This window comes from Notothenia rossii (genome assembly GCF_949606895.1).
Source record: "Notothenia rossii genome assembly, chromosome: 6".
NCBI classification, from domain to species: domain Eukaryota; kingdom Metazoa; phylum Chordata; class Actinopteri; order Perciformes; family Nototheniidae; genus Notothenia; species Notothenia rossii.
The window spans coordinates 12,080,623-12,106,482 of NC_136909.1; the positions used below are offsets into that span (position 1 = coordinate 12,080,623).

The 25,860-nt window shown below is 40.3% G+C and overlaps 2 protein-coding genes across 2 annotated transcripts in view; both read left to right on the forward strand.

Moving 5' to 3' along the window:
* Window positions 1–17,300: 17,300 nt before the first annotated feature.
* LOC307042347 (uncharacterized protein) lies at window positions 17,301–19,734 on the forward strand. The gene is made up of 4 exons (XM_079686192.1): window positions 17,301–17,558; window positions 17,663–17,804; window positions 17,910–17,982; window positions 18,199–19,734. Exons 1-4 carry the CDS (start codon window positions 17,411–17,413, stop codon window positions 19,633–19,635), a joined length of 1,800 nt encoding a protein of 599 aa, XP_079542318.1. The 5' UTR covers window positions 17,301–17,410; the 3' UTR covers window positions 19,636–19,734.
* Window positions 19,735–20,497: 763 nt separating this feature from the next.
* wscd2 (WSC domain containing 2) overlaps window positions 20,498–25,860 on the forward strand; it is a 38,792-nt gene continuing 33,429 nt past the window's right edge. The window contains exon 1 of the mRNA XM_079686195.1: window positions 20,498–21,071. The gene's annotated coding sequence lies outside the window, so the exon portion shown is untranslated. The remainder of the gene's footprint in view (window positions 21,072–25,860) is intronic.

Below are 25,860 nucleotides of genomic sequence, written 5' to 3' on the forward strand. Positions count from 1 at the left end.
AGCTTTGATGCTACAGTGTGCTGCTGCTGCATAACTGCCTCTGTTTAACTAGGACTTTTAGGGCGCTTTCCTTCAGTCTGTGTGTGCATACATAACAAGTTTGTCCCTAAATAGAGCTCACCTTTTGCTGGTTATGAGGCCAAAGCTTGTGATATTAGTTGGCCTTCCTCCTTAAAATGAACTGCTGTTACACTAACAGAGATACATTTGACTTTTCATGAAACATGGATGTGTATTTATGTTTACATGTACATCACTCATTGCTGCAATTAATTTTCCCTATACAATAGTTTCCATTCTAAAATAAAACTAATCCTATCGGGTACATCAGTAAGATGTATTGTAGGCTGATTTTTAGTAGATCTCATTTATTTTTAACCAATTTATTCTATTCATAATGTTTTACTTGTGGCGTGTCCCTTTTTAGTTGTTGATTTGGATTAATCGTAAGTCGTCCAATAGTCCCATGACTGAGCTTGTGGCTGAATGTGTCCGAGTTTGAAATCATGTGCAGATATTTATGAATATGCCTTGACTTCACAGCCCAGAACTGATCTGAGCTACGCCCTCCAGGAAAGTGAGAGATCTTGCTTTTTGCTTGATGGAATTAAAAAGCTATCTTTTCTGATTGTGGATGAGAATAGATGTTGTTGTATCTGCATACATATAAGGAGAGCCTGTCTTTTATCTCTCTGTCTTTGTATCATAGCAGAAGACAACATTTTTCCGTGTCTGTGGGTGCAGGACCAAACTGCTTCTTCCATGCTAACCTAATGAGATTGCACAGAAATTGCTTTCATAAAGTTGGCAGGGAATTGAATTTGGCCCCGGGGCTGATGAAGCTTCTGCATGCCATTCACATCCACATCCCTTTCAACATGAGGATTGTGGTGTCTGCCTTTATTCAATTTAAATTACATTTTGTAAATCAGCATCCTAGTTCAATTCATTTTATTATCTCTCCCCTACAATGTCCCCAAATATAGGCCCTCATTTGCATAATATTGGAAACCTTATTTCGCTTTTATGTTTCTTTAGATGGAAGACACTAACAAACGCTGGCCTTACCTGACTCATGCTGTATGTATCCCTTAAATAATGACATAAAAGTGGTTTTTTCTCTCAGTCACAAATATGCTTCTCCTTGATGACAAGGATTCGTATCAGAGAAAACCACATACTTATTACCGAGATTATCTTTTGCTTCATTGAGTAAAGATTATCCTCCTTACTTATGATACGCAGGAATGTCTAATCTCCCACTCTCAAATGTACTTTTCTCAACTCATTGTAAACATGGCAGTTATCTGATACTCGTTATCTCCACTTTTGGTGTGGATTGCTTATCCCCACACACCACATGCAGATGGCTCGTCTGAATGCTCCTTTTACAAACACAGCATGCTTTATATTGTTGCCCCATCGCACATTCAGGGTAACAAAAAGAGTAAAAGAAGCAAGGTTCCATGCACTGATCCTTGGGGGACACCTCAAATAAGCCTCTGTCTAGGATAACAAATGTGTTCAATGTGTTCTGTTGATTTTGCTATAATATTTCTTGATGTCCTACAACCTGGATGGACCAGTAAAAGGTCCAGTATGCTTCAACGGAAGAATGTTAATGGTTGAACACCTTTTGCTTGAACGCTTTTTCAACATGCCACGTTAAGGTGCAAGAAAAGGCGTGTTTTCATGTTTTTAAGTTAGATACGAAGGAGACCTTGTATCATGAAGCAGACTTCTCTCCTGCTCAGTGCAATAGTGAGCTCTGCCTACAATAGAAAGCTGGCATTACTGCTTTGAGCTGGATTTGGTCAGCTGTAAATAGATAATGTCACTATATTACATCAAGTTGATGCATTATGAAAGAATATTGTAAATGTTGTGCTTTAAAGGGCAGATATGTTTGTTAGTTTGCAACTTACTTTCAGTCGGACTCGACTAGAATGTGCTATCCATGAACCGTGTCAACAGCAGTGCTGTTTCTTTTTTATATTGACTGTGTAACAGTGCCAACAAGGACAGAGAGAAACAAAGAAGACAACTTCCTTCCCTTTTGAGGTCCCCTTAACTTCTTTTAGTTGATGGTGGCAGCAAAAGACGTGAAAGTAAGGGAGGATATCAGCGAGACAAATTTCACCACAAAGTGGGTCAACTCTCCTCTGCATGCTCAGAACGGATGATGCTGACACAACTGCCATTTGACAGCTACTTCAAAATATATATATATTGTATTCATTCAGACATAATAAACAACAGACGCCCATAAGATGGTATGTGAGTGCTCAGAAAAAAACAGTAAAAGCGATACAAAAATTAAGGGGAGACGTTTTAACAAAAGATATGACTCACTCAATGTTGTGTATGTGTGTGTTAGTGTGTGTTAGTGTGTGTGTGTGTGTGTGTGTGTGTGTGTGTGTGTGCGTGCGTGTGTGCGGCTTGCGTGTGTGTGTGTGTGTGTGTGTGTGTGTGTGTGTGTGTGTGTGTGTGTGTGTGTGTGTGTGTGTGTGTGTGTGTGTGTGTGTGTGTGTGTGAGAGAGCGTTTCTGTTGCCTGTTGCCATGAACAGTAAAGCTCTGGTATTGTAACTGCACAATTTGACACCCTGCAATATGCTGAAAGACACAAAGTCCAATTACCATAATGAGTTTTTGTTACACAGGATACATACAAAACCAACGGCTGAATGAACACAGAAAGAAAATCCTCCTCTGTAAAGTAGGTTAATGCATATTGCTCACAGATGTGGAAATGCGTTGAGGTCAATCAAATTGGTTTGGGATCGAAAGGCATCACTGCATTTACTTTCCACAACACATGAAGTCAATGGCCTTGTTACTGCTTTTGTCAGACAGGCTTAGAGTAGCAGTAGTGTGTTGTAATGTTTACAAAAGTGGCTTTAACTGTATTTCTCAAACTTAGGAAGAAGATTGCTTAAAGAGGATGTTTTTTAATGACAGGAAGCTGCAAAGTACTCAGATTTGCACGAATGCACTTTATTTGAATTGCTATTTGAGGAAGTTTACTTGAAGTTGTATGGGTAAATAGAAACATTGTGAAACACTGTTTGTTATACAGTGACATCAAACAGTATTAAATGATTTCCTAAAATCATGGAAATCCCAAATATGTGCATATGTAAGTATATGCTACAATTGTTTTTTTGAATCGTTCCATAATTCTCAAGTTTTATAGCTTTAATATTTACACACACACACACACACACACACACACACACACACACACACACACACACACACACACACACACACACACACACACACACACACACACACACACACACACACACTTCTTCTTTGTCTGTGTTGTCACTCATCATGCAGACTGCAGTCATTAATAATACAAGGCGGGAGTCAGTGCGGACAAAAGAAAGGGTGGAGCTTTCACACAGTTTGGCAGATAAGAGGGACTGCAACAAAGCCTCTTGAAAGCATGTGTCAAATCCAAGCCATTTATCATTGTCTGCAGTTCATCCCCAATTGTGTATGCTCTTGAAAAGAAGGAAACATCTTAGTATTATGGCTGGCGAAAGTAGCTTAGATTAACATCAGCATACCCTACTTTTACAGGAATGTGAAATGTTTTAATAAAATAAGCAAATATATACCAAGTAAACAGGATGTGCTTTTCTCAAGAGGGTTTGATTTTGTCGAAGCTGAAGCGCTGAGTGTGAAACTGGTCGCACAGGAAGCGAGACTACCGGCAAAAACATCCCAGATTGTGTCAGCTGTGTCTAATGAGAAAAGCCAGGCAGCAGAGACAAAAGGATCAAATAAAACTCAGAAGAGATTTTTTCATGCTGACTGAACGATGTAGGTCTCCGGTAATACCACCCCTGGCTGCAGCAACGACATTGAGACTCGTCCTGAATAGCAATTACATCCCATGGCTAATTTCAAAGCCTTGGTCTTCCAATTGTTTTTAGCGTCTAAAATCGACAGTCAAATATGATCTGTCCTTGATCGTCGGAGTGCTACTGCCAGTAGTTTAAGTTGAATGCTAAGGATAATCTCATTATTAATTCATATTTCTAATTAAGTCAGTGTGCACTTTAAATAATGCAGGATCTATTTTTTTTTTTGAAGTTTCAGAGACTGCTGAATTATTAATGCCAGCAGCCATCATCAGGTTTCATAGAGTTCTGCTACCTCCGTAAATCCTGCTACACCTGCTCCCTCCTCTCAGTCTTCATCTCTGCCCATTTGTCTTAATCTGAGTGCATTTAATCACCATTTCTTACATTACAACCCAATATGTCATGATAGTGCCTTTAGCTGTCCAAGAGGGTTTTCAGTGTTATTGTTATATGAGTGCTAGTGCTGAAACCTCACAGAAAGGACACAGTTTGAGAGAGAAGTCAGCTCTGCTCTCTGTTTTCTGGTACTTAACCCAGTCAGTCACAGAAAAACTGCTTCTCCAGACTGTCACTTCCATCACACAGAATATGGACTGACATTGGGCAGATGGATAAAGTCATGTTGAACAATTACATACTTCACTACATGACAAAAATTGACAGACTTGTTTCTGGGTTTCTGTGGATACAGGTTCACCAGAGTGCTAAATATTTACAGGAAGTAGTGTGAAAGTCTTATTTTCAGCTCTAAACAGAGATGATGAGGAAATGATTACTGTTAACATAAAGCAGCAGCATGGATAACACTCTTTCATCACTCATCATGTGGATAATGAGAATAATTGCTTTGCAAGGATAATGTTATGGTTGTCAAGGAAAACAACCTGGTAGTTAGAGCAGTGTTTTGTGGTCATGTGCTTTGTGCCTTAATCTCTGAGGACAATGAGAGCTGTAGTTACTGTATACATCTTCCCTGTTGTCAGAGGGAAGCTCACCAGGTCTCATTTCAAGTTGTTTGGGCCTTTGCCTGAGCAAATGTTGTTAGAAAGGAAATCAGCATGCCGTATTCTGAGCATTGACAGCTTCCAGTGCTATAATAGACAAATGTTCATAAACGTCCTCGCAAAGCAAACTGAATTGTATGTTAAAAACACTTCAACCGACGATAACTCACAACCTAAAGCTGTAAACTTGCTTATGTAATTGTAACTGTTGGTGCAGTTAGCTGCAGGAGGAGTGGGAAGCAAGTGGTTATTGGTTTAAATGTCAACAACCGAGTGCAGCAACTACACTTATCGACCGTGTTATCCTGTTATGTTTGAAATCAATAGGAACTATTTCAGGAAGGAACTGTAAGGTTTCTCATCAGCTAGAAATGATTACCGCAGTGCATAAAAGGACAAAACACACAGTGGTAGTGATGCCTTTTTTTTTAACGTGACAGACTCAGGAGCTTTTACTGTTGATGAGACCGGAAATCATGGATCGGCCCCATGAGCGCATGGCCAACAGCCAGATAATAAATCACTACATCGATCAATAAGCATGACAGGGGATTATCAGCTCATTGACCTGAGCAGTGCAAGTATCCCAGTGGAAAATGAGAAGAGGAAAACTAAATCAATTGTCTTTGTTGTATGTGACTCCAGTCGTGATATAGGCCTTCAAAGTGTTAGCTGGATGTGGACTGAGCAAACAACATCAGATCATAATGTAAAATTCATAATTTCTAGTTCCAGCAATTAAAAAGTTATCATTATCTGTTGTGATAGCTAACCTGAAGGGAATATCTTTGCATCCGGTAAGAGTTTGAGCATCTTTTCACACCGTCACATTGCAAGACATGTGACAAAATACATTTCTCATATAAAACTCCCAATAATGAAGCATGAGGTTCTGTTCACAGAGAAAAAGCTACATTGTTCTCTTGGATGAAAGCTTCCTCCATACAAACAGGCGATGTGTGGGATTTATGCATAAAGTTATCTTTGATAGACTTTGTACAAAATATATTTACTGCATTGTTTGTGCAAATCTAAAACCATGAATTCCCCTTTAGTTATTTTGTGTTTGTTGTGTGTGCTATCTGTGCTGATAACACCCATATGTCAGATGTTGTCACTGAACAGAACCCCCAGAAGCACCATTTAACCGGGCAAGATCAGCCAATGAAAGAACATTTTGTCCCTTTTTCATTCCGCTGCCTACGTAACCCCATGAGAGAGCAGGGTTTTGACACAATGAGCCCATTATCGTCTATTTACTTCAGTCTTCTGCATCTGACGGGCAGATAAACCAGTGGTGGTCACACACAGGCCAACGCACAATGTGCACAATGGAATGAACGCTGGCTGGTGATGCAGATGTATGAGGGTGGGCTGGCCCTGGAGTTTTATCTCTTGCACCACATGATTGACCCCCCACATCCGACCTCTAACAATGCATGCGTGTGTGTGTATCCTAAAAAATACAAGAGTTGTTTTGCATCAATCTGCAGCACTCCGCAGTGCAGTTTAACTTCCATAAACATCAGCCTGACAGTTTTAGGATTCTGTTGTTTGGCTGCTGTCCCATCCTGTCTGCCTGATTCAGCTTGAGTAATATCACTGATGCACACTGGTGATTTCAAGAGTCCCTCTAAGTTGGAGTGCTTCGCTGAGTCACCATGCAGACCAGAGTAATTGTAGGTGACAGCGCTACAGGCGACAGACAGCACAGACAGCTACCAACCCATGATGCTGATGCTGCTGAAATATGCAGAGTCATCTTCTGTTGTGTCAGCAAACCATGACTTAAGGACAGATCAGCTTTAAGCTTGTAATGACTAAGTGGCTTATTCAGACTGCAGGGTTTTCTAGAATAGATTTAGCAGGCTTTGAATAACCACATAGGTGAGACAAACCCATAAAACTTTTTCATTTAAACGTATTATTGTTAGACCCATTTTCCGGAGAAAAAAACATCAGGAGGCTGTTTTGAGGCTCAATATCCCCTGGAAGCTATCTGTGTATTTATGTTCATTCTGCTTGCATGTGAATGTCTATTTGTGTACATGCCCTTTAAGGATCTGTGTAATGCAGTTGCTTTAAGCCATTGATTCAACAGCCGGGACTCTCAGGGACACAACGATAAAACTGATTGAAGTGCAGTTTACACACAAGGAGATTTGCAGTTAAACACAATGGATGATCACCCCGATCTGACGCCGGAAATCCTGTGAGCAGCAGGGAAACACACAGCAGCTGAACATCTGGAGCTGGGTCTGAGAGGGGTGAAGCAGAAATCAGGATTAAAGTCAGACTGCAGAACGAGCAACAAAAACCTCTCACTGTTAATACAATATGACAGTGGTGTGGTATAACAATGTTGCTCACAGTGAGTCAGGAGCGGGTTGAGTGTCTGTGTTTATGTATTTACATTAAGTGACGTTCTCTCATAGACGCTGGAATCATAGTCAGTGAATGCTTTGGATGCTATTACACACAAATACACAGATAATATAGACAGATAGCTGCCACACAATCATCTCATTATCTCATGATTTTGAGAATGTAAGGACTTCCAAAAGCAGACATAAATGAATTAAATGTAACTGTAAGGGACAATAAAGAAAGAATAATGTACACATTGTTGGTTCAAGTCTTCTTCTGTATATTTTTTCATCAGATAAAATGATGATGTGACAGCACGTAATTTCACAATACAGACAAAACATTTTCCTCATAGGCTAATGGAATTAAACGGGGTCCAGCTGCACTCTAAACTAATCCTAAGCCTACTGCTATCAATACCATTTCTGCCGCACATCAATTTACCTTACCACTCTCCATTGCTGAAATCCTGTCAGCTGAGAAAGCACACTGCAGTAACAATGGCTTTGTATTGGTTCAACTGAATATAAACAGTTGTTGTTCTTTAGAAATGTAGTGATGATTTATAGTTTAAAGCAGTGGTGTAGAGAAACTAAGTACATTTACACAAGTACAAGTATAATTTTTAGGTATTTGTACTTTACTTCAGTATTTAAATGTTTTGCTACTTTGTACTTCTACCCAACTTCAATTCAAAGGTAAATCATGTACTACATTTAGTTACTTTGCAGATTTGGATTAATGATGATGAAAAGGGCCGATCTGCATAATGAGGAGGCTGTAAGAGCCATTTATGCACATTATTTTATGGTAATGAATTATGTTTTTGTGCGCGAATTGAATATTCTTTAATTTAACTTAAATGAGCTGAAATACTGTGAAATATTATTATACTGTTTTGTAACGTGTTATCTTGCTTATGGACAGCTCTAGTTTATGTTTTGTTATTTATAGAAAGCAATCTTAGGGCGTGCTCGGGTATAAATGACGCGGCCAGCATGACACAGCAGGAAGTCTCGAGAGAAAAGTTTTTGACCGTACAAATCCGTAAGACCGAGGGATCTTGTTTGTTTTCTTTTGTTTTAAATACTGTGCAAATGTTGCACGTCGGCAGTGGGCCGCCAGCTGATGTTGAACCTCTAAATAAAGCACCTGAATGGAACAAGCAAATATCTACTTTTTTGAATATACGCGAGTCAATAGGGGAGAGCGGGGTAATGTGGGACACCGGGTAATGTGAGACACCCGCTGTAACTAGGCAAAGAAACAAATTTGCGGTCATGTGACCATAATGTTTTCAAGCCCCTCCCACCCCCCACTTGTCATGAAGGAGAAGTTGGTGCTGGTTCTGTGGTAAGTATTTTTTTTCACAAAAATGTGTTTGTTGCATGTAAAAGTAAATTTTCTTACTGCGAACGTAATCAACTGTAATATCAAAGCAAATTGATTCAGGTTGAAAAACTTATATCATACATGTTGATGAACTTCCAACATATAAAACCATGTGATTGATGCTAGTTAAAGATTAGCCTGAATTGCCTAGAGATGTTGTTTTTTCTAAAATGGTGGCTGTGGGGTAAAGTGAGACAGATGCTGTGGGGTAAAGTGAGACGCTGACTCACTTTACCCCGACATGAAGCACAAGTTAAGTTTAGTCTTATATATATTTTAGTGTAATATTACAATACATATGTTTTAATTTTAATGTCATAAACATTGTAGAAAAGTCATCATGCCAAGACGATACATCAGGAAGACAGCTTGGGGCCAAACACCCCTCACAGAGATGGAGAGTGCAGCTGCAGAGGTCATGCAAGGAAAGAAGTCCTTAAGACAAGCAGGAAAGTGTTAAAATGTGTTCTTTATTCTCGCGTCCAGGAGAGAAGCTTTAAAATGAGACTAAATGGAGTCTCTGAAAAGATTCAAATGGGATACTTTAATTAAAAAAGGCGCGGTAGTGTTACAGACAGAATATTGTTCCGTCAGACAAACAGCTGTGGTCCGGTTCTCCTGAGCAAGAAAGACAGCGGATCTCTCCCCCGGCGCTGCTATATATATCCTCTGCTGGCTCCTCCCCGCCAGCCGGCTCACCTCGTCTCCAATGTCCGTTATTGCATTTAAACAGAGGATAGGTTCTTTTCACATTCAATATATGCTTAACACGCCGTTTCTCCTCATATTCTCTTTCATCACTTTTCATTTAACACATTCTAAACGCTGTAATCAATACTCTAAACAATACTTCTCGGCTCGTTTGGTTGCCGGTCATTCCGGATGTTGTCACATGCTACTCGTCTGTAAACAATAATGTATTCAAATAAACTGTACCTTCATTTAATATTCAGCATGGTAATATCTCGACATCTATAGTTGTAGTGTTAAATCAGTAGGCTTCGGTTTGCACCACTCCATATCATTTCGCTACTAAATTCACCTCTTCAGGAAATCGTATATTAGCCACATGCTACATGCTAACCGTAGATGAAGGATTTTCAGAATAAAAGCTTAACTGCTTGTGCACAAGAATTTCTGGTTTTTCACTATAAAAGAGCGTTTGAACTGACGGTATGTTTAAGCTACATTATACCATCAAAACATTGATTTTAATTTCTAACAGTCCCTCCTTACACACCTAAAAGGTGTGTATAATACTGAAATCAATGAGTTCTTCATCTGAACTTTGCATATTACATATTAACAAACATACAATCAAATGGAATGGTTTTACAGCCGGCTTTACAAAAATACAAAATAAATTCTTGTCTGTGTTCAAACATAAAAGTTTTCCCTTGTGCATAACTTCTAGTGTTTACATTCAATATCATTCTTCAAAATAGCAGCAATGGCTTGGTATCAGAACATTTCTTCCTCCCTCCTTTCACAGAAACCGTTCTCATACCACGCTCAGTGTTAAGGCACTTGTTTTTACAAAGTGAAAAGAAACAAACCATTTTAGAATAGCAATGATTTATACAACATGAAATCTACCATATTAGAATAGTATAAAGTAATAAAGTCAAATAAAATGGACTATCTTAGAATAGTGTAAAATTAATTGGAATAATAAAAATATTAAAAATATGCTATCTTGGAATAGTATGAAGTAAATTGAAATGGATTCACTCCATTTTAATTTTGCTCACTTCTTCACATGATTTCATCATTTAAAGAATCACATCGGCTGGACATTCATTGATCAATCTCATCTCCGAACATCCATATCATTTAAACTAACTCATCATTGTCATCCACATCTGTATACGGGGTGGGTCGTCTTGTTCTGCTAGCATTTGTAACCGTCTCCTCCTGAGAAATTTACCCTCCCTCCTTTCATACCATTTAAGGTATGAAAGTAATATGTTCTCTAGAAGGGGCCGTTGTACGTTCTACTCTGGGGTACGGCATTCTAGACAGTCATTTCTGGGAGAAGATTTTGCTCAGTTACAACAGTTGTAGAGTTTCATCACTTAAAAGTTCCTTCTCATTACCTTTGGGTGGTCTGTTCTAATGCAGTGATAAAGTCCCTGAAATGGTGTGAGAACCAGTGGAATATCAATAACTCATTATACTAATTTATTTTCAATTCTTGTCTACTTAAATAGCTATGCTAACCCCTTTTACAGTGTGTGGAACCTTGGGTGCCCGAGCATGTGATAATCACTCCCTCCTTTAACAAGGACTTTAAAACAGAAGTCATTTCATTAATGGTTTGCAGTTCAATTCCGGAATTTACACTTATGGCAGATATGTTTCTCCTTTAAATAACATCTCTAAAAGTCAGGTCATCACTGATTGAATGGATGACCTTTAGGAGCTGGTGGCGCTTGTCTTTTAAAACTCATACTCTGGTGCCGTGCGCTCCCTCTGAAGCTGCAAGTAAGATTTAAAACATCTGCAGGGTGGGTTGAGCGACCCCTTCTCCCTAAACGATGTTTGTTGTAACAAATATGCACCATCACAATGAGTGATCCAAGGCCCCGCATGTATTACTCCCAACTACATTAGTTTGTTTTTTTTTAATTAAACTTTGCTTTCGCTCTTTGCCCAGTGTCATTTTAAAACTCTACATCTTGGACGAAAAACAAATGTTATTTCCACCTTAATCTTCCCTCCTGAGGTAATAACCATGCTACAATGGAGAAATCAATACTCTAGATTGGAACACTATCTTTGGCTTGGTACTAGCTCTACCTTTAACATTTTCCATACAAATAAAGATTTGTCTGCTTTTATAGAGTGGTTACTAAAACCATCCCTTTAAACTGTAGGTCTATACTGTAACAAATTAAATCTTCCCCAAATTCACACATGAATAAAAAAAACTCTTAAAGAATAATTTGTTCATATTATGAAAAGATTGAATAATATGTTCTACCCTCAGTGTGTTTTTAGGGTTATTTAATAGTTTCCTCTTTTTTCTTTATAAATTCACCAATTGATTAATTCATGGCTAATAAATCTTTTTCTTTACGTATTTCTCGTTGGTGAAGAAGTGTGTTTATGTGTAAACTCACTCACTCCCGTTTTCCTTCTCTCCCCCTCTGGTTGTCGCCACGACCCCCTCACATTCTGCCGGACCATGCCAACTCCTCCGTTCTTTCCTCTCCTCCGTCCACCTTCTCCTCAGTCCATCCGCTCTTGGATCCTTCCGCTGTAACTCTTCTCAGTGTCCCATTTGCTTTGCTTTTCATCTCCTCCTTTACAGTCTCTACTTTGTTGCATGGAGGGCGTATTCCGCTCTCATGTCCCACACTCTGCTCTTGTGTCCAAATCTTGTGGCTCAGCTTGGAACTTCATGTCCTGTGGGGGACCGATGAGAGTGTGCCTTTTTATGTCACCTGGTTTTGGTTCTTGGTGCCTCAGGTGGAGATGGTTCTGGATGCAGCGTTGGAGTTGTTGGTTCAGCTCTGGTTCTCTGTCTGTTCTATGGAGGAGGAGGAGTCTTCCGTGGTGAGGTCTTTTGTCTGCTTGGACGATGGGGTCGTAGCGTTCTGACAGGTGGAGAGAGAGAGATCTCGGGAGGCATTACGTATAGTTAAATTCTAACACACTGAGGTAAAATAAATCCAACCTTTTCCACTCTATTTTCCTAACCATGCTATCCATCTTAGTTGTTAAATGCCATCTAAACACAATTCATGTCTACTAATAATTTTACCATATCCCTAAACATTGCCTTCACCCACTGTAACATGTTTATTCCAATTAACTCTTTCAGGAAACCATTTTCTTCTATACATTTAAATACCTAGATGTTTCAAGCACCACATATTTCACACACTATAAAAGAACGTCTCCATATTTTCTCCATCACTTTAAATCTCACTGTTATTTAGAACCGTAGTAACTTTTGTGACTGGACATATCTGCAATGTCGCCACTATCTGCTGGGGAATCTTGTTCATAGAGTTTGTACGTACAAAGCTGTACTTGTGGGTTAGTAGCCTGTGTCTAACAATCATTTTCAATAATTGTGCTCAGGTCACCGATCGGTTGTTCATAGCTTAACAGGGGGTGTTTCTGGTACAGACTAAAACATGGATCCAGTGTATTTAGAGATTCCCCTAATCTGTAAATCCCCATCACTTACATATCCCAATCACTTAAACCCATCTCATCATTTGATACAAGAACTGCATATAAGGGGGTGAATCATCTTGATTATAACCGCCTCTTGTTTGGGACCGAGTATTTCTAACTCCTCCTCTTATTGCTCAGCTGATCTTTTGGCTCTGGGGATAAGTGAAAGTCTCTGAAACCCAGCTGGAGTCTTGTTAGTGATGTGGGCATTCTATGAGTGAACTAATGGATCCATGCCTTACATAATATTGTACTCCCCTTCCAACCAGAAAGGTGCCAAGTGTAATGAGCACAATCAACAATGCTATTCTGACTCTTATCCCTAGGGGACCCCACAATTGGTTTGGCTTTGTTCTCATCATCTCTATTTTAAACCTGGTTGTGTCCGTTACAGAATTTAAATAATGAGTACAAAAACAACATAACAAATTGGACTCTTTTTACAGATGTAAAACAAAAAATAGGTATTCACATTAATGTACAATCTATAAAAATCTATAGACAATTTGTCTTTTGAGCTGTTTCTATCTTTATCTTATTTCTATTTATTGTTTTGTTCCAGCTCTGCCAAATCAGTCCTAACTCCCAATAATGTTCTGGAAGTTGCCAGTGAAGGGTGACAATGTGTGAGGTGGTGTCAATTTGCTCCTTTTTCTTTACCTTTAAACCGGAGCGCGTGTGAAGTTTGTTACAACCTTTCACGCTTCCGTCCACCGGGGATCAGCCCACTGTCTTTTGTGAACTTTCACCCTCACCCAATCACCTGGCCGAACAGGAGTCTCTTCTGGTGTCTCGTCTGGTATCTCTGTAGTTTTCCTAGCCTGCTGTGTAGACAAAACTTGCATAATATTACTCAGAGTTCTGACATATTCATCCACTTCTATTTGTCTAATATCTAAAACTGGACCACTCCCTCCTTGGAGAAGGCCCGAGCTTCGGCATACCTCTTGTTGACTACATGTTATTATTTATTAACTACAACGTCACTGAAATCAACATCTCTGTATAATCATGACACTCCCTCCTTTGAGCATAAAATGCTCAATTAATATTGCAATGATTACCCTATTCTGTACAGGACATGTAAAACTCATAACGTTGCATTAAATAAATATAACTTCTCCGTGTACCCACAAGGGGTACAAAAATATCGTATGATTTATGGTTTTCTGATGGTATAAATGCATATTCACTATAAAAAAAAAATCAGCAATTAGCACTTCTAATAGTTTACTTGTTTCAATAATGGCTTTTGTAATGGTATTATGCGTCATCGTTGCTGCGAAAAACAATACCCCTGGTGTCGCTAATGCGTCTCAATAACTCTAGGATTAGAGGATTGGTTGACACTGCTGAACTAACATATGATAAAATAATATTTCTCCAAACTGGAGGGAAAATATGAACTATTCTCTCAGAGAGTGACCTGCATGAAGGGCTGGTGCCCCTCACTCAAATGAGATATTGCCTTACGCACAACACCACAAATCAGTAAAGTTACTCAAGAATAAATAAATAAAGACTGATTCTTGAAACTGTTAAAGCATCTGATCTGATTTTTACCCTTTCCTTGATATCTGCAGTTGAGCCTGGCCCTGCGTCTAGTCTCAACTTAGTTTGTTTTGGTGACATGTTCTCTAATTATTTATTAACCTATCAAAGATGAAGCACTAATCTTCTGACTAGCACCGTCGTTGCTGTTCGTCCGAACTTTAATTTTTTTTTTTTTTTTTTTTTTTTTGCTCAAAGTTTTATTATTTTTATAGATGTCTTTTTTTTTTTTTTTTAAGTTTAAGGTAAAATATTAATAAAGTTAATTAATATATAAAAATATGCAAAATTAAAATATGAAATGTTAAAATAAAGTTGTACCGTGTATGGTTTTGACTTTGAAATATGAATTTGGTTCAAAATCACAATGTTATGGTGTTTCCGCTATTTGGGTAATAATTCTGTACTACCACCAGAGTGCGCTATTTTAAATTCCAGCTTAATCCACTAGGGAATAGCTGTTTCAAAACTGACTCGTTTTTGACAAAGGAGAACGGTTGTTTCCTCAAAAATATCTTTAAAATAGGAATTTACACTATGGTTAAACAACACAACACATAACCGCCAAAACACATTTGCAAAGAAGAATATTCACAATGTTATGGTGTTTCCGCTATTTGGGTAATAATTCTGTACTACCACCAGAGTGCGCTATTTTAAATTCCAGCTTAATCCACTAGGGAATAGCTGTTTCAAAACTGACTCGTTTTTGACAAAGGAGAACGGTTGTTTCCTCAAAAATATCTTTAAAATAGGAATTTACACTATGGTTAAACAACACAACACATAACCGCCAAAACACATTTGCAAAGAAGAATATTCACAATGTTATGGTGTTTCCGCTATTTGGGTAATAATTCTGTACTACCACCAGAGTGCGCTATTTTAAATTCCAGCTTAATCCACTAGGGAATAGCTGTTTCAAAACTGACTCGTTTTTGACAAAGGAGAACGGTTGTTTCCTCAAAAATATCTTTAAAATAGGAATTTACACTATGGTTAAACAACACAACACATAACCGCCAAAACACATTTGCCAGCAGAAGTACTTCCAATAGTTCTAACTCTAACAAGAAGTATGATGTTCTTTAGAAGATGGAATGCCCAGCCTCAGTGTGTTAAAGCAAACAGAGTACTTCAATTAGCATTTCATGAAATGGTGACTGCCGTGGCTCACCGTGAACATGAGGTCAAGACAAAATGGCAACTGGTTTTCCAACCTTTGACCTGAAGAACAAAGGGATTTGAGAAAACACCTGGAGTTGAAATTGGTGAGGTGATATTTTGTCTAGTAAATTCAACACACAACACTGTAGTTTAAAATAACATTTCCATTTAGTTTACAATGATAAATGGGCCTCATACCCTTACGTCATAGCCCTCTACCCATGTACGTAAATTTTTTTGACTTTAAGAGCCAGTATGGTCATTTCTTCTGTTTAAACACGCTATTTATGGGACAAATAGGACGCTAAGCAAACACAATTAGAAGAATATCGTCTATCTAACGCACGAATGTCGCACTTCCTGCCGTAATCCACAACGCAATGTCTTGAAAAACAGAATGGTGTAACCACTGAGAGCTTCAAACTGCTCAGGCCTTTTCCTTGAAATAGGACTTTTTTAAAACAGCCTCACGCTGTTTGTTACACAAAACACTCACTCCAATAACCTTAGCTTCAAACTTTGGCTGTGTCTTTCCCTCAAGCAGTCCCGACTGCTTAATGGCCTAAAACCATTCACGTAAAACGTAAAACGCCAAAAAAAGACACATATAGTGATTGGCCTCTAGCCGACATGTACTAACAGACAAACGAATAGCATGCAGGGTTAAATAGAAAAAAAGAAATTGAACTCACCCTGCCTGTAACAAAGCAACGCCACGTGGTAGACTACCAATATTTATCAATTTAGGCTTGTTTTAACTTAAATTGCACAGCTATTTTCAGGATCCGCTGGCCGCCGTCAAACACACAGAACTAACATTGTCCTACATTAACTATTGAAGAATTCGATATAACAGGTTTCTCCTTACCTAGTTGATTTGAGCTCTCTGTGTGCTGAACGGATGCCAGCGGGTCCAGCAAGCAGCCTGCTGTAGTCTCTCCCGGTTTTGCGAGATCCTGGGCTAGCTCGCCAATTGTTAAAATGTGTTCTTTATTCTCGCGTCCAGGAGAGAAGCTTTAAAATGAGACTAAATGGAGTCTCTGAAAAGATTCAAATGGGATACTTTAATTAAAAAAGGCGCGGTAGTGTTACAGACAGAATATTGTTCCGTCAGACAAACAGCTGTGGTCCGGTTCTCCTGAGCAAGAAAGACAGCGGATCTCTCCCCCGGCGCTGCTATATATATCCTCTGCTGGCTCCTCCCCGCCAGCCGGCTCACCTCGTCTCCAATGTCCGTTATTGCATTTAAACAGAGGATAGGTTCTTTTCACATTCAATATATGCTTAACACGCCGTTTCTCCTCATATTCTCTTTCATCACTTTTCATTTAACACATTCTAAACGCTGTAATCAATACTCTAAACAATACTTCTCGGCTCGTTTGGTTGCCGGTCATTCCGGATGTTGTCACATGCTACTCGTCTGTAAACAATAATGTATTCAAATAAACTGTACCTTCATTTAATATTCAGCATGGTAATATCTCGACATCTATAGTTGTAGTGTTAAATCAGTAGGCTTCGGTTTGCACCACTCCATATCATTTCGCTACTAAATTCACCTCTTCAGGAAATCGTATATTAGCCACATGCTACATGCTAACCGTAGATGAAGGATTTTCAGAATAAAAGCTTAACTGCTTGTGCACAAGAATTTCTGGTTTTTCACTATAAAAGAGCGTTTGAACTGACGGTATGTTTAAGCTACATTATACCATCAAAACATTGATTTTAATTTCTAACAAAAGGAAAGAAATATCGACAAGACAACCCTCCAAAGATTCATTAAGAAAATAGAGAAAGGGAGAGTTAAATCAGTAGCCTGGGGTGCAGTAGCTGAGGCAAAAAGAATACTGACAGATGAGATGGAGGAGGAGCTTGCCCAACATTTAAAACAACTGGCTGACCAGTTCCATGGCCTTGCTCCAGTTAAGTGCCGTGAACTGGCATTTGAATATGCAGACAAAAACCATATCCCTGTCCCTGCCAATTGGATGGAGGAACAATGTGCAGGTAGGCTAGGGTGCGCAAGAGATCACATGATTCTGTAGGTCAACTTAGGCCAACTGATCTTGCCACAAAGCTTATCTTATAATAACGAATTGTCCACTCTTTAGGAGTAGAGTGGTTTGGCAGCTTTCTAGCCCGTCGCCATCTCTTTGTCCGAACTCCGGAGGCAACATCCCTGGGAAGGGCTACAGCCTTCAATAAGACTACAGTGGGGGAGTTCTTTACAAATCTGGCTGTAGTGATGGACAGGTGACAGAATTAATTCTTTAGTTGCAAATGTTTTATGGAGGTTTTACCTGTAAGATTTGGTTTTGATTCTGATAAGGTTCTTCCCTTGCCTCTCTTCTTTAACAGACACACATTTCCTCCACACATGATTTACAATGTGGATGAAACAGGCGTCTTTACAGTACAAAAGCCACGGCAGGTAAGCTACTAGAGAGCAGCAGACTGATACTGAGTGGCTTGTGATAATGACCAGCTAGCTATTGGCAGAATGCTGAAACTAATGCTATTAGTAATGTTGTGAGCCTGTGAACTAGAAAAAAATGAATGGACTGCAACAAAATAAAATGTACCTTTAGACCAATAGTAGCCTACTGATTGCACATGCCATTGATTCTAAACTTTCTACTTGATTCAGGTTGTGACAGAGAAAGGGAAAAAGCAAGTTGGTTCTATCACATCAGCTGAGAGAGGAGAACTGGTGACTGTGGTGTGTGCAGTGAATGCTGCTGGGAATGCCATACCTCCCATGTTTGTCTTCCCCAGAGTTAGGTTTAAGGACGACTTCATGATAGGAGCACCTCCAGGAGCCAAAGGTGCCTCCACCAGAACAGGATGGATGAACGAAGACACCTGGCCTGAGTTCCTCGATCACTTGATAAAGCACACTAAGTGCACTCCTGACCATCCCATGCTGCTAATCCTGGATAATCTGAGAGCTCACATCTCACTCAAGGCAGTGGAGAAAGCAAAGAGTAATGGTATTGTTCTGCTCACCCTCCCACCCCACACATCCCATCGCTTGCAGCCTCTCGACGTGACAGTGTATGGCCCGTTCAAGACCCTATACAGCCGAGCTCTTGATGGGTGGATGAGATCTAACCCTGGTAAAACAGTCTCCATCTATCAGATTGCAGGATTTGTGAACGAGGCCTTCTTGTCAGCAGTGACACCACGCAATATCACCTCTGGCTTCAAGTCCACTGGGATCTTCCCATATAACAGAGATATTTTCCCTGAGGAGGCGTTTGCACCATCCATGGTGTCAGACCGGCCAAACCCTGAGCTGCGGCCTGCATCCACTGGTCCATCCACTTCAGATGATCCGGATGGTCCACGGCCTGCAGATGATCCACCCCCTGCAGATGAACCACCTGCTGCAGATGCTATTCCACTCGCTGATGCTATTCCATCCACTTTGCATGGTCCACATGGATGTGCCTCGCCAGCTGTCTCACGACCTGGATATGTGTCTCCTCAGGAAATCATACCACTTCCAAAATGTCCCCCCAGAGGACAAACAAAACGAAAGCGTGTGAAGACAGCCATCTTAACAGATACTCCAGAGAAGCAAATCATAGAACAGGCTTATGAAGAGAGACAAAAGAAACTGGCAGGGAAAAAGCAAAATAGCAAAGAAAAGGGAAAACCGAAAAAGAAGGCACCCAAGAAGAAAATCATAGATAGCAGCTCGGAGGAGAGTGATGACCCTGTCCCATTTGAGGATGATTTTGAGAGCTCTGAAGATGAGAGGAGTGACCCCGGAAACAAAGATCTGTCCGTGGGTGACTTCGTCCTCGTCAATTTTGCCACAAAACACCGAAGTATCCGTTATGTTGGCATGGTTGAGAAGGTTGAGGGGGACGAAATACTAACCCAATTCCTCAGAAAAATCCAGGGAAACAACAGAGAGTGGGAGAGACCCACGTTTGCTATGAAAGAAAAGGATGTGGCACATGTTCCTAAAGGTGATGTGGTGAAGAAGCTGCCTCAACCTAATAGGCCTGGAGGAACAACACGGAGAGAGCAACTCTTCACCTTTCCCTGTAACCTTCAGGGCTGGAATGTAGAGTAGGCCTTGTTTAAATATGCGGCTGATGTTCATATCATATCGTGTTCTAATCTAACTGGTTAAATGGTTAATTGAATGTTTATTAAAGCACTTTGAAATATATTATGTTGTATTTGACTTTGTTTGGAGTTACTTTGTTTAAAAAATGTGCTAAATTGACCAATCCCCATGATTATGTTGCGCATCCGACATTATTTTTGGAATGTGTGGTTGTCAATCTATCTGTCAGGATTCTAACTGTTACAACATGTGTTGTTTTTGTAGTTTAAAAGTGGAAAAGGTAAGTGGTTCACTTTACCCCCTTGATTTCTCTAGTCTGTCTCAGTTCACCCCTTAGCTGGGGTAAAGTGAGACACAAGACCACTTTTTAAAAAACAATCATATTTTCACTGCCCTTTGTCCTGAAGACATTCTGATCATTTCCAGTGCTAGGAAACATCCTGAATTAATGGGAAATGTGTACATTTTACTGATATATCATTTTAGCTCGCCTACAGGAGAGCAAATGTAAAAAATGTCTCACATTACCCCGCTCTCCCCTACTCGAACTCACCTCCTAGACTAAGTGGCCTTTGAACATTGATTTTCTTTTGGACAATTGGCCACTACAGAGTCGTACTTTTACTTTTGCTACTTTAAGTATTTTAGATGCCAATACTAATACTAATTTGAATGTACCAGAGTATTCATACACTCTGGTACTTCTACTTTTATCTAAGTACAAGATCTGAGTAACCTCTTGTTTAAAGGGGTGCATGGAAGCTGCTCCACGTTGTGGGAAAGTACTGACAAGGGGAAATGCTTGCAATCGCAAAACTGGTCTGGCAACATCTGATTTGGACGAAAGTACCAAAACTCGTCCATTAGCAGGGCCAAATATTTAATTTTTGACCAGAGAAGCCGAGCGGCAGCCACACCGTGTCGCTGCTGTGTCTCTGTGAGTACAGCAGGCAGTGCTGTTGATCCGCGCGGTGCGTTGGGAGCGCGGTGCGCACGGTGCGGCGCTGCCTCCGCGTCACACAGCCTTCATATCGGCCAGGCAACAGAAAAGACAGGTCGACCCAGCGCCTGAATCACATCCACGCTTTGAACAGCTGACTGGAGCGAGTGAAGCCAAGAAGGGACTGTCTGGTTTGGCCGGGGTCTGCCTTCAGGCCATTACTCCTGCCTTCTCCGAGTGAAAGCAAGAAGCGATTTGTCTGCGGTAGCGTACAGTAGATTATTAACAGGACTGAGTGGCTATGCGAGCTAATGAGGGAAACTAACGTCGCTTTTCTGCGGATGGAATCACAGTAAAAACTGCTGATCAGAAAGCATAATTGGCGGATTGATCGTGGAGATGAAACATCATGTCAGAGCCTGAGATATCCTCAGCTGAGTTGCGACAAGTGAACTGCATCAAACCATCAGCAGGAGCTTCCTCTTGACTCGTGTGTAAGGTAAGGTGAAGAAACGGCACATCCTGAATTAGATTTGATAAAACCCAGAAGAAAATCGTTAATTTAAGTTGTACATAATCCTGTAAAAGGTTCCCATATGTTTTTTTAATTTGTGGTGTTTCAGAACCATAATTATGCACTCAGTCTAGCTGCACCAGTATGAACACTGCTGGTTAACATCCTCGACGTAGACCATAACCCACAACCCAGCATTTGTTATTGTGTTTTTACAGTTTATAATGATCACCGGATTCTGAAAGCAAAGCCTGAGAAGTAGCTGCAGTACCTAAGCTTTGTTTATTCTAAGTCCATATGCTTTGAGATTGAGCCTCAAGTGATATAAATACCTGAGGGAAGCAGAGGTAGCAGCCCTTTCTGTTTCTGTAGCAGTAGGCCTAAAGTTCGAATATATTATAAATTGTATGATTTGACTTGTTATGTTTGGGTTATACTAGCAACTGTAGGGTTTGTATGCTGCTGTGTGACAGGCGTGAACATGTCCCTGCTCTCTATCATTGCACATTCATGTTCAGTGAGCAGTGAAATGCTTTTGTCTCTAACCAGGTGCATGGTTTGTGGCACCACAGGTTGAACACTCATTATCCCCAAAGTGTGAAGTCGCTGACTTTCATTAGAGCACTGTTGCTAATTTTTAACCAGAGATGCAAACACAAACAGACGGAACCCACTCTGCATTTCCAACCTTCATTTGTTGGTTTAAGAAAGTCATTTGTAGATTATTTTGGATCTAATAACATTCTTGTTTTCGCAAGCAATTTATTTATCATGTTTTTAAAACAACAGTTGTGTAACTCTGTCTGACAGACTGTTTATGTTTAGTTTTTGTGAACTAGGCTCTGTTGCAAGCCTTTCGGATGCAACCATCTACTAAATATCTTTTTTTTTTTGTATAATTTTAAATTGAATACCTCTGAGTTACTACTTTTTGTGGACAAACATATTTGAACATGTCACTGTGTTCTCTGAGAAATTACCCTTTTGCTTTTTTCTGACATATTTTAGACACAGCAGATTATTGAATGAAAAATAACCATTAAACTGGGTAACTGCTAATGATTTTAAGAAACATATGCATATTCAGCCCCCCCCCCCCCCATTGTTTTTGATCCCCTCAGTCATTTGATTGAACCAACCATACTGTGTTGTGTCAAAAAGAAGAAGAGCATAATGGTTGTTAGGATTGATCACATTGCTGCTGAAATCAATTTACAAATGGCACTAATTGCACATGCTCCTGATATTTCAGCACCCGGCATGACATTAATAAAAAGCATAACGCACAACAGACCTCTTGTTATGGCAGCACTTAGTTAATAGCCTCTGAATCTAGAACAAGCAGAACAGATCAATATCATGAACTGTCACTGTGAAATAAAAATCAAAGCTCCCCGTTCTCCTTATTTTATTTAAACCCTCTGGTAATGGGAGCGTCTATCCCATCATATAGTAATGCGGTTCCAGCTGCACATGGCAGAGATCTGTGGGCGCTCATTAAAAAAATAAAGTCACATAGATTGTATTGTTGCTAACAGCCGTTGTGCTGCCCTGAGAGCCCAGTCCTTTCAGAGGCAGTATCAAACAGTTGCAGGGGAATATGCCAACATCTGAGAAACATATTTGTACACTGGAGAATGAGGGTGCTGCTGCTGCTGCCTCAGTGAACAACAAAGTCTCAGCATCACCAAGAGAAGCCGCGTTGCAGTGGAGCACCATCAGATTGCACTAAAAATGTTGAATCCTAAAAGAAAGAAAGACATGTTTATTTTCACACACAAGCTGAGCTGTGGCTGCAGAGGAGAACTTGAAAGTGGCTCACATATGAGGTTCCTTGTGTAGTGATGAGGTTGCCGGAAGCAGAGTGAGAAGGCCTTGAATTCCTCCAGAGCTTATCTCTCTGTCCCCTTGGCGAGCTCTCAGGGACGTGCCGCTGATAATATCCAATGGCCTGCAGGCTTTGAAGATCGCCAGAGGAACTGACAGGAATTATACTTTGCATGCTTGTGCTAGCCATCGCACTGGAATAACAGTGGTGCAGTGTGAGCTGTGTGTGAGCTGTGTGTAGGCTGGGTGCTGTGCTCGCTCCTGATATATCACCATCAAATAAGGATGTCAAGATCCTCATTAGAGCTCCTTCAAAAATAGCTTGGCGTTAAATACTCCGATGTCTTTGCCATTGACCTGCTGAAGGTTTCAGCCTGTTTCTAGTGTCTTAACGTTAAAGAGCAGAGTAGCAGCTTCACACTCAGTGGCTTCAAATTATATTTTGTGTGAATTCAAAACACAAAAGCTATGCCTTGATGTGTTTAGTTTAATGTGTGGTTTAAAACTGCTTATTTAGCTTTTCCTCAAAAGTAAATACATTTCTTGAAAGAGGATCATCTTGAAAACTGTGTTACAGTTACACAGATCAGAGTGGGTCAGCCTCGCTGCATGTGCATCTCAGCCAGATTTTAAGATTATAGGAGGATTATTGACAGCACCAGCCCGTCCTCCGTAAAACGTATCATTGCCTAAACAGGTGGCAGGAAACACTGGGTGGTAGACATCAGAACAAAGCCTAAACTTTAACAAAAGGGTTTTGTTGATAGGTTTGAACTGCATATATTAAAGTGTATGGCTTCAATTTACACTCAAACCTTGATTTAAGAAACAAAGTAGTTTATTGAAATATGTGAAATGTTATGTATAAGGTTTTGTTATCCATCCTACCTGCTCAGACTTTTCTCTCAGACTGAGAAAGGTACCCTGCTGAGGACGTGGTGGTTGTTTAATCCAAACAAAGATAATATGAGGCAAACAAAGGTGTGTTTATCTGCTGTTTTCAGGGAGCACGTTTTCTGCTTCTATCTTGTGTACCTCCAAACATGTTTGGATGCAAGGCCAACCCAATGGTGTTTACATGGAGACATGTATCATCGTATCGTTTAACATTTTAACTTTGGGTGATCCAATGACCCCTTCACCCCTTCACCACTCTCTATCCTCCTACTATACATGATGCCCTCTAACCACACCGTCCACAGAAATATAAACACTTGGTTTATTTTTCTAAACTGTTCTGCGGTAGTTCCCGCTACGGTAGGAACATAATTATAGTGATCAAACTGCAGCATGTTTGTTTTTGAAGTTACATCATTTACACAGCATAATCATTTGCAGTAGAAAAACCTCTCTTCTCTTCCTACACTTTCCCCTAAAACGTGGATAATGAATGAATCATGAGGTTAGATCCTGAGTAAACTCTGGCTCCTGTCAGTCTGAACCACACTTTCTGTTTGCCTGTCTGCACCATCAAACCTGAATCACAACCTTGTGAACATCCAACACCAACCACTCAGGAGAGGCAGAAGGCTTGAAGAGCAAAGAGAGTGTGAAAGCAATGGAGAAAATAAAAAAAAGACAAGGAGAAAACACTGAATGTGAAAGCCACGTCCTCCGTGTTCCATGCGTGACCTTGAGATGCTGCCAGCCCCAGAGATCAGCACATCACCACTGTAATTGCTCACCTTGTGTAACAGACCATTGTCCTTTCTTTAACCTGATCCCTGCCTCACAAAAAGGCCTTTGTTGGCGTTAAAGTGCTTGGCACTGTTGTCTGAACTTGCTGCTCCAACAGAGCTCCAACCTGGCAACAGCCGAGCCTTTAATAAAGAAATGTTGTTTACTAACTCCACTTTTAGGTAACTGGAGGACAAAAGGGTGCGAGTGCTGCCTGTGTGTTCGACTGAGAGGCTTCTTGTCTGGGTCATGCTGAGCCTCAAACTAAAGCGCCATTTATAATCCTAAATGAGTCCCACATTAAAGGTATTTATTTCGTAATAGATATTAAAAACTGACTTTCATTTCAAGGAAATTGCTTCATAAAGACACTTTAATTACAGCAATCATATAAATAATTTTTAAAAGCTCTTTTAAGAAGGCATTAGGAGCAGCGACGAGTAGCCCTGAGGGGCTCTCTCTGCTTTGAGAACATCACCTTGAGTCTTAGTTCAAATCTATCCACATCCATACTGCACTGTGAAGAATTAGACAGGCTTTTTGCTTAAAAGAGGATGTCAGGAGATTATGATAAGCCCCGTCCTAACAACGGCGTGAGCCCGGTATGATAAAGAGTCAGAAGGGGTGGAGCCCCCTCTGGGTCTGTATCAGATATCTCTCCAGAGTGCAGGGCCCTAATTGAGCTCTCACACTTGCCAGATGAATTTGTCAGGTTTCTGTGAAATGAACTTGCCCAAATCAAGATGTGCGTGCCTCCACTGCTATCATGGTTTAACAGACAACTCTACCTTTTAAACAGATAAACTACTTTAGCCAATTTCCTGTTGGGAGTATGTCATTGCAGTTTACTTTGTCATGATAATTTTGTGCAGAGTAATTGCATCTTCTGGGATTTAATTTGTAAGATGTGCAAGCGTAACCAAACCCAGTCTATTTATACACTCTTTAAGTAAGGGCTTATTATTCTTACACTCAGCCTTACATGTTGTTCCATTAATTTCCAACAGCAAGCAGGATGAGCGCCTAAGTCTATCCCCTTATCAGCTACTTTTCTGAGTCTGGCAGTAAGCAGTGCACACACATGAGCTCCTCTGCTAATATTCTCCATCTGTCAGTGGAGCTGCGCAGGTTGGCCGTGATGTTAGGAGCTATCACATGCAGTAAATGAAGCACGCCTGGTCAGCCGCGAGCACATTGCCACGCCTCGTCAACGCCCCCCCCCCCCCCCCCCCCCCCCCCGCTCTCTGTGACCGTGCAGATTACTTTCCCA

What these genes read in the sequence shown, in the direction of transcription:
- LOC307042347 (XM_079686192.1), top strand. Translation starts at nt 17,411, where the DNA reads ATGGAGGAGGAGCTTGCCCAACATTTAAAACAACTGGCTGACCAGTTC. An exon ending in CTGGCTGTAGTGATGGACAG is followed by an intron (nt 17,805 to 17,909) that starts GTGACAGAATTA and finishes CTTCTTTAACAG; the next exon opens with ACACACATTTCCTCCACACA. An exon ending in CAGTACAAAAGCCACGGCAG is followed by an intron (nt 17,983 to 18,198) that starts GTAAGCTACTAG and finishes TACTTGATTCAG; the next exon opens with GTTGTGACAGAGAAAGGGAA.